Source organism: Chiloscyllium plagiosum, chromosome 22 (genome assembly GCF_004010195.1).
Source record: "Chiloscyllium plagiosum isolate BGI_BamShark_2017 chromosome 22, ASM401019v2, whole genome shotgun sequence".
NCBI lineage: Eukaryota > Metazoa > Chordata > Chondrichthyes > Orectolobiformes > Hemiscylliidae > Chiloscyllium > Chiloscyllium plagiosum.
In genome coordinates this window covers 49,200,508-49,210,048 of record NC_057731.1, presented here as the reverse complement: position 1 = coordinate 49,210,048, position 9,541 = coordinate 49,200,508, and the positions used below count along the sequence as shown (strand labels likewise).

General features: G+C 48.0%; 1 protein-coding gene across 3 annotated transcripts in view; it reads left to right on the top strand.

Moving 5' to 3' along the window:
- The window catches only part of loxl4 (lysyl oxidase-like 4), a 140,582-nt gene that overhangs the window by 77,868 nt on the left and 53,173 nt on the right, over window positions 1-9,541 (top strand). For 2 of the 3 annotated variants that reach the window (XM_043713008.1, XM_043713009.1), the window contains exon 7: window positions 1,879-2,062. In XM_043713008.1, coding sequence (XP_043568943.1) covers window positions 1,879-2,062 — 184 coding nt within the window. Of the gene's footprint in view, window positions 1-1,878; window positions 2,063-7,899; window positions 7,974-9,541 lie in introns of those variants that run through there. The other variant, XM_043713010.1, reaches the window with a different exon arrangement.

Sequence of the window (9,541 nt, the reverse complement as noted above, 5' to 3'; positions counted from 1 at the left end):
CCTGGACGTAGCCAGCAACAGTGGAAGCTGCTGCAGGACGGCCAACCGTTCATTCTTACCCACTGGGCGTACACATTAATCAGTCTCAGGGGAGCATTCCTGTACATGACGTCGGCGACGAGGAGGCGCCCGCCCACCACCTCCTTAACCTCGGAGATGGTGAAGTTGCCTCCTCGCAACAGGATACCCAGGCCGGAGGCGCGGCTATCGTTGCCCCCCAACCAAACTGACGGCCCATGGGCCCACAAGCTCGACCATCTCCTGTAGCTGCTGAGGTGCGGTATCCCACACTCCTGCAGAAACAGGACGTCAGCTTTAACATTGGCCAGAAGGCCATCGTAGAAACACATCGCGTAGCCGATTTGATGCTACGCACATTGATGCTGGCAATTCTTATCCCCATTTTAACAGTTTACGAGGTTACAAGTGTCTCACTTCTGATTGGAAGGACTGTGTATTTGAGTCCCACTCCAGCGACACAATTCCAGGCTGTCACTGAGGGGTTGGAGGGGCTGCTTTTCAGATGTGACGTTTCTCTCGAGTGGGTAAAAGATCCATCCAAACATAAACCCTGCTGGTGACATGGCTAATATTCATCTCTCAACTAACATCAGAAATAAACAATTATCTGGGCATTGTCATGTTTTTTTGTGAGATCTTGCTCTGTGCAAATTCGCTGCATATATCCAGCATCACAGCAGCCAATACACATCAGAAAGCTTCATTGTCTGTAAAGTGCTATGGAAATACAGCATCTGACAAGATATATTCCACTGAAACGTATATTTCACTGGGTGGCTCAGTGGTTAGCACGGTTGCCTCACAGCACCATGAACCCAGGTTCGATACTAGCTTTGGGTGACTGTCTGTGTGGAGTTTGCACAGTCTCCCTGTGTCTGCGTGGGTTTCCTCCAGGTGCTCCAGTTTCCTCCAACAATCCAAAGATGTTTTGGATTGGCCATGGGAAATGCAGGGTTATAGGGTATTGGGTGGGTTGGTATGGGCTGCTTTCACACTGGGCGATACAATGACTCTGTGGTTCGCACTGCTGCCTCACAGTGGCAGGGACTCGGGTTCGATTCCAGCCTCAGGTGACTGACTGTGTGGAGTTTGTATGTTCTCCCCGTGTTCGCGTGGGTTTCCTCTCACAGTCCAAAGATGTGCAGGTCAGGGTGAATTGGGAGAAAGTGAGGATGGCAGATGCTGGAGATCAGAGTTGAGAGTGTGGAGCTGGAAAAGCACAGCCAGTCAGGCAGCATCTGGGGAGCAGGAGAATCGAAATTTCGAGCATAAGCTCTTTGTCAGGAATGAGGCTTGTGGGCTGGGGGGCTGAGAGATAAATGGGAGGGAGTGGGGGTGGGGTTGGGGGTAAGGTAGCTGGGAATATGATAGGTAGATGAAGGTGGGGCGAAGATGGGAAAGATGATATGGTGGCTCAGTGGTTGACACTGCTGCCTCACAGCATCAGGGACCCTCTTGACCTGTCCATCATCTGATGAAGGGCCCAAGTCGGAAATGTCGATTCTCCTGCTCCTCGGATGCTGCCGGGCCTGCTGTGCTTTTCCAGCACCACACTCTCAAGGTTAGGATGAACTGACCATGCTAAATTGCCCAGTGTGTTCAGGGATGTGTAGGTCAGGGGCATTAGTCAGGAGTAAGTGTAGAGTAGTAGGGCAGGGGAATGGATTTGGGTGGGTTACTCTTCGGAGGGTCGGTGTGGACTTGTTGGGCTGAAGGGCCTGTTTCCACACTGTAGGGATTCTGTCCTATTCTATTCTGTGTGGATTCTACGAAACTGAAGGAGGCGCTGATGCTGTTTGAGCTGACAGTGAGTATTTTCTTTTAATAATTTGTGTTTAACCTCTGTTTGTCTCACAGCAACCCCTGGTGCGGCTAAAGGGTGGAGCACAGACGGGCGAAGGGAGAGTGGAAGTCCTGAAGAATGGCAAATGGGGAACAGTCTGCGATGACCGATGGAACCTTCTGTCAGCCAGTGTCGTGTGCCGTGAGTTGGGTTATGGCTCTGCCAGGGAGGCGCTTCCTGGAGCTCGGCTCGGGCAAGGTCAGTGTCACCCGGCGAAACGCGGATCAAAACCCACACTCCGACTTTGCCTCCCACCCCAGTGACATTCTCAGTTTACCACTCTTCCCCTTGGTTCAGATCACCACTAATCCCCCCCCCACCTCTCCCCCATCCCCAACCTGGGCTGTTTTCCATTACCTATGAACATCTGAGATAGAAATATAAGTACTGTTGCAACTATACAAGGTATTGGTGACCCCATACCTGGAGTATTGTGCACAGTTTTGGGAAAGGTGTTGTGGCATTGGAGGCAGTTCAGAGGAGGTTCACTAGATTGATCCCAAAGATGAGGGATTTGTCGTATGAAGAGGGATTGAACAGTTTAGGCCTGTACTCTCTGGAATTTAACAGAACGAGGGGAGATCAAATGGAAGTATTCAAGATAAATGGTGTGGATAAAATAGACGGGAGTGAATGCTCCCTCTTGTGGGGCATTCTAGGACAAGAGGTCATAGTCTTAGGATAAAGGGTAGCAAATTTAAAACCGAGTTGAGGAGAAACTGCATCTCCCAAAGGGTTGTGAATCTGTGGAATTTGCTGTGCCAAAGTGTGATGCATGCTGGGATAGTGAGTAAATTTAAGGAGGAGTTAGAGAGATTTTTAATTGGTAATGGGTTGATGGGATATGGGGAGAAAGCAGGTAAATGGGGGTGAGGAGCATATCAGGCATGATCGAATGGCAGAGCAGACCTGATGGTCTAATTCTGGTCCTATATCTTATGAACTTATAAGGTGCATTGCAAAAGGAGGCCATCCAGCCCATCATTGTGGTACTAGCTCAATGACAGAGCTGCCAATGCTGCCCTGCCCTCTGCTCAATGTCTCACTCTTTCTCCCTCTTCGTTAAGATCTTCTTGAAATGTTTTTGGTCCCTAATATTGCCTCATAAGACGCGAATCACTCTGCTGTAGGAAGGATGTTGTTAAACTGGTGAGGGTGCAGAAAAACTTCCAAGGATATTACTGAGACTGGAGGGTTTGAGTTATAAAGAGAGGATGAATACACTGGGGCTGTTTTCCCTGGAGCGTTAAAGGCTGAGGGGTGACCTTATAGAGGTTTATAAAATCATGAGGGGCATGGATAGGATAAACAGACAAGGTCTTTTCCCTGGGGTCGGGCATAGGTTTAGGGTGAGAGGGGAAAGATTTAAAATCTAAAGGGCAACTTTTTCACGCAGAGGGTGGTGTGTGTATGGAATGAGCTGTCAGAGGAGGTGGTGCAGGCTGGTACAATTACAGCATTTAAAAGGCATCTGGATGGGTAAGTGAATAGGAAGGGTTTGCATGGATATGAGCCAGATGCCAGTGTTCCTGGGTCAGGGGACAGGGTGAGAAGGGGGTTGGGGTGGGGGTTGCTACAGTGTCTGGGAACAGAGTACAGGGTGAGGAGGTGGGTGGGGTAGGGGGTTAGTGGGGGGTGTTAGTGTTCCTGGGTCAGGGTACAGAGTGAGAAGGGGGCTGGGGTGGGGGAGGGGGGAGTGGTGTGAGGGTACTAGACGTTCAGGCCAGGAGCAGCATCTGGACCCGTGATTGTGTCCAGTTTGGCGCGTCTCAGTATGCTGTTGTGAAGGAGGAAAGGTGGCAGCCAATTTGCACACAGTAAGATCCCATAAACAGTAATCTTACAACATTATTAAAACAAAGAACTGTGATGCTGGAGGTCTGAAACAAATTGAGACATTACTAGAGAAACTCAGCAGGTCTGGCAGTGTCAGTGGAGAGAGTAAGCAGAGTTAACATGTCGTGTCAAAACCGTTCTGATGAAGAGTCACTGGACCTGAAATGTTAACTCTGCTTTCTTCCCACAGCCAGTAATTTCTGTTTTTCAATTTCATAACTTACTCCACTTGCCAACGTACGCGAAGGCTGAGGGGTGACCTCATAGAGGTTTATAAAGACACGACGGACATGGATAGGATAAATAGACAAAATCTTTTCTCTGGGGTGGGAGAGTCCAGAATTAGAGGGCATAGGTTTAGGGTGAGAGGGGAAAGATATAAAAGGGACCAAAAGGGTAACTTTTTCACGTAGAGGGTGATACATGTATGGAATGAGCTGCCAGAGGAAGTGGTGGAGGCTGGTACAATTACAGCAACTGGATGGGTATATGAATAGGAAGGGTTGGAGGGATATAGGCCAAGTGCTGGAAAACGGGACATGATTGGGTTAGGATATCTGATCAGCATGGACGAAGGGTCTGTTTCCATGCTGTACATCACTATGACTCTATGAGGTACTGTTCCAGAGTGAAGTTATTAACATTGCATGCTGGATTGTGGCCAGTAAGACACTGTGTTGTCATGGCTACCAAGAATTGGACATAACTGCTGGATGGGTGGTGGCAGAAGGCGGGTGCATATGGCTCAGTGGTTAGCACTGCTGCTAGGGACCTGGGTTCGATTCCAGCCTCGGGCAACTGTCTACGTGGAGTTTGCACATTCTCCCATGTCTCCATGGGTTTCCTCTGGGTGCCCTGGTTTCCTCCCACAATAGAAAGATATGTGGCTTAGGTGGTCTGGGCGTGCTAAATTACCCATAGTGTCCAGGGGTGTGTAGGTTAGGTGGGTTAGCCATTGGAAATACAGAGTTACAGGGGTGGGGTGGGTCTGGGTGGGATACTCTTCAGAGAGTTGGTGTGGCCTTGGTGGGTCGAATGGCCTGCTTCCACACTGCAGCCATTCAATGTTCCTGGCTCATTAAGTGTGAGACCGTCAGAGTGGTTTAGAGAAATGGGACAACTCCTACTTGGGTATCTCGATGTGAAATGCTACATTGAGTATCATGGGTTGGTGTGACAGAGATACACCGGGCAGTCAGACCTGATTTTTCATGCTGACGTCTCGTGCTTTTTGTATATTTTTCTTTATTTTTGTTCAGGAGGAAGTGGGCATTGGAAAGCAGGATTGGCAATAATGGCTCGGTTGCCCAGAGAAAGTTTACGAAAGAATGGGAATTGCTGGGTGATTTCAGTGAGTAGTTTAGAGTCAAGCCCTCTCATGTGGGATTGGCCTCACCAGGCAGCCAGACCATGAGAGGAGAGAAAACATCAGTCCCTGAATAGATAGTCATTAAAGAATTTGGGTGGGTGAAGTCAACAGAAATCATTGTGGTTTCTGGCTCTCCAACATCTTCCTGCATTCTAAATATAAGCAATGGGATTGTTGTTTTTATTTAAATGACATTGATTATAGAGTCATAGAGATGTACAGCACAGAAACAGACCCTTCGGTCCAACTCGTCCATGCCGACCAGATATCCTAAATCAATCTAGTTCCATTTACTAGCACTTGGCCCATATCCCTCCAAACCCTTCCTATTTATATACCCATCCAGATGCCTTTTAAATGTCGCAATTGGACCAGCCTCCGCCACTTCCTCTGGCAGCTCATCACTCACATGCATCACCCACTGTGTGAAAATTTTGCCCCTTAGTCCCTTTTATATCTCTTCCCCTCACCCTAAACCTATGCCCTCTAGTTTTGGACACCACCAACCCAGGGAAAATACCGTGTCTATTCCCCCTATCCATGCCCCTCATGATTTTATAAACCTCTATAAGGTCACCCCTCAGCCTCCGGCGCTCCAGGGAAAACGACTCCAGACTATTCAGCCTTTTCCCTGTAGTTCAAACCCTCCAACCCTGGCAACATCCTTGTGAATCTTTTCTGAGCCCTTTCAAGTTTCACAACATCTTTCTGAATAAATACTATTCAGGACACTAGGACAACCTCTTCCACATTTCGTCAAAATGGTATCTCAGATAGTTAACAAGTCTGTCAGAGGGCAGCCAGGGGCTGGGTTGAAAGAATCTGACAATGCAGCGCTCTCTCCATCTGGGATCCAGTGCAAAAGACCCTCAAAGCCTTACCCCTTCACTGTGTCTCTGATGTTGCTACTGATACCCCTTTGTGGGGCAATCCTTCTAGCTGTGCATAACATACACTGTTCTGAAGCATTCACCCACACTGCCTTTTATCGCCTTTACTGTGATCTAACGCAAAGAGAAATGGCGGGCTTTAGTTTTAATTTAGGGAGTGTCTAGAACTCAGGATGGCTTTGTAAAAAAAGGGATGGCCCATTTAAGACAGAGATGAGATTTTTCTTCTCATGCAGGTATCCTGAATCTTTGTAGAGTTCCCTTCCTCAAAAAGGCTTACTCTGGATACAGGCTCTCTGAGTATTTTCAGGCTGAGGTGAATGGTTATCAGGAGTAGGCAGGCATGTGGAAAAATAAGATTATATTGAATGGCGGAACAGGCCGGAGAGGCAGAATGGCCTACTCCTGATCCTCCATTCCCTGTGTTTGCTGTTTACGTGTAAAAATAGTGAGATCAAATAGTGAATTGGAAACCTATTTGTCTGGCTAGGGTGGAAAACTCTGTGGCGTTCTTTTTAAAAACTGCATGTTGGACGTTTGAGAAACGTTTTTCTGGGGATTGGGACATATTTTTGGTTTCTCGAGCATTGGATGAATGATTTATTGTCACATATATCAAGGGAGATACAGTGAAAAGTGTTCAGTCGCCACAATCTGGCACCATTTTGAGATTCAAAAGAATTAGGAAAAGTACTGAGATAGAGTTTATCTTCATGACCCTGGGCTCCAAACACGACTCCTGGACTTATGCAACAGTCCCCGCTCTGGGCCCACTGAGTCAGGAGTCCCCACTCTAGTCATGAGATTTATTCATGGACTGTTGGCACCGCTGGCAATGCCAACATTCACTGCACATTCCTAAGTTAAGAGTCAGCCATATTACTGTGGATCTGGAGTCACAGATAGGCCTGACCAGGTAAGGTTGACTGTACTGTGTCATTACCAGACCATAGGGCTGCTCTCTCATTCGAGAGAGGTGAGTGGTAGTGATTTACTTTGACGGCCAGCAGACCCTCAGGTGAGGGAAGAGGTTGAGAAGGAGAGTCCTTCATGGTAACCTCACACCGGAGATGGGAGTTGAACCCACGCCGTTGGCATCACACTGCTCTGTAAACTGACAATCCGACCAACTGAGCTGAACCGATTCCCAAGGGTAGTAGATTTACTTCCCTCAAGGACACTAGTGAGGCAGATTTTTCAACAATCAACAGAGGGCATGTAGTTCCATTAGATTCGTTTTGTTTTTAACTTGGATTTTTATTGAATTTCGATTTCAGCATCTACCATGGTGGGCTTTGAACTCACGTCCCAGAATATTAGCTGGGGGTGCTGGATCACTGGCCCAGTGCCAATACCACTACACCACCATGTCCCCTCATGGCTGCTTGCACCATCTCCAACACTGGCCTTACTGCGTAGTTAACAAACTCAAAACATGATCCGTGCAGCGGGGAAGGGGGGAGGTGGGGCGTAGGAAGTGGGGGTGGTTCTGCTTGTGCTCTGGGACTCAGTAATCACTCAGGAAGCTTGACAGGAAAGGAACATCATTTGTGGTTGAACCCCAAAATACAGCTAGTACTTGTGATGTGCAAAACTAGTCTCATCCTGGAACAAAAAATCTGCAGATGCATCCCTGGGTCCAATCCCTGTGCCATTACACACTACTGAGTGGCTGTCCCATCACCAAAATCACCGGGACTTTTATTTCCTATTAGCTACCACCAGTAATCACCTGCGTAGCCAATCAAATATTTACAAGTAAAGCCCATTATGGGCAATGCAAGCCATCTGGGTCTCCTTTATAAAGGGCTCAGGTGATGAGTTCCAGCTAGGCAAGCCATTGCCTGTTACTAAGGGAACTCTTACTCAATGAGCTCCATGTGGAGATTATTAGTGAGTTCCCCATGGGCTTTGTGGAGGTTATCATAGTGCCACACCCCATAATGCACTGGGCCAAGTTGTGATGTCATCAAAGGGGGCACTGGAATGGGAATGGCTGCATTGACTTGTCAAGGTAGTTCTGCTGTTTTTATTGTCCCTGTCTCAGTTTTACAATTCCCTCAATGACCAAACTAGATCCATGTACTTTTGCTCCCCTTTAAAAAATGCCTTGTGTTTCTGTAGCCACACTGTAGAGGGGAGGGGGGTGGGGGAGTTATAGAGTCATAGAGATCTACAGCACGGAAACAGGCCCTTTGGCTCAACTTGCCAATGCCACCCAGTTTTCACAATTAAACCAGTCCCATTTGCCTGTGTTTGGTCCATATCCCTCCATCCCTGTCCCATCCAGTTACCTCAATGTTTTTTAAATGACAAAATTGTACGCGCCTCCAACACTACTTTGGCAGCCTGTTCCAGACACTCACCATCTCTGTATGAAAGAATTACCCCCCGGACCCTTTTGCATCTCTCCCTTCTCACCTGAAACCAATGCCCTTGAGTTTGAGACCCCCCTACCCTGGGGAAAAGCTGTTGGCTATCTGCCTTTTCCATGCCACTCATAATTTTATAGACCCTATAAGGTCATCCCTCAGTCTCCTATGCTCCAGGGGAATTGTCCCAGCCTATCCAACATCATCTTGTAACTCAAACCACCCAAACTCTCCTTATAACTCTGACAGTTGGTTAACTCGGTTGGCTGGGCAGCTGGTTTATAATGGGGTAAAAACAATGACTGCAGATGCTGGAAACCAGCTTCTGGATTAGTGGTGCTGGAAGAGCACAGCAGTTCAGGCAGCATCCAAGGCTCACTGCCTTTATTCCTGAAGAAGGGCTTTTGCCCGAAATGTCGATTTCGCTGCTCCTTGGATGCTGCCTGAACTGCCGTGCTCTTCCAGCACCACGAATCCAGAAGCTGGTTTATAATGCAGAGTGACGAGCAACAGCCTGGGTACAATTTCTGCACTGTCTAAGGTTATCATGAGGACTCTCCCTTCACCTCCCAGGTTAAACTGCTGCCTGTTATCCCTTTCTAGTAAGAGAGCAGCTCTCTGGTGTCTGGTGAGACTGTGGTGAATTTGCCTCTTTTACCTTTGAAGTTCAGCTACTGCCATAATGTAGGAAACAAGCAGTAATGTGACAATGAGCAGGCAATCATTTCTGATGTGGATTGAAGGAGAAATGTTAAGTGATACAACACAAGCCCATTGTCTTGAAATGCTGGTTCTTTGTCAGAGATTTGTCCCACTCTCCTCCTTCTCTGTAATGTTATTCTTCAATGATTGAAAGGGAGGGCCGACTGGTGTGGCCGGACTAGTTTCAGAGGTCCAGCTTGCTGCTCTGCAGTTAGGGGTTCAAATCCCACCACAGCAGCTGGGGCAATTTCAGTTTCAAGTCTGAGATATAATCAGAGCTGAAAATATGTTGCTGGAAAAGCACAGCAGGTCAGGCAGCATCCAAGGAACAGGAGAATGACGTTTCAGGCATGAGCCCTTCTTCAGGAATGAGGAAAGTGTGCCCAGCAGGCTAAGATAAAAGGTAGGGAGGAGGGACTTGGGGGAGGGGCGTTGGAAATGCGATAGGTAGGAGGAGGTCAAGGTGAGGGTGATAGGCCGGAGTGAGGGTGGGGGCGGAGAGGTCAGG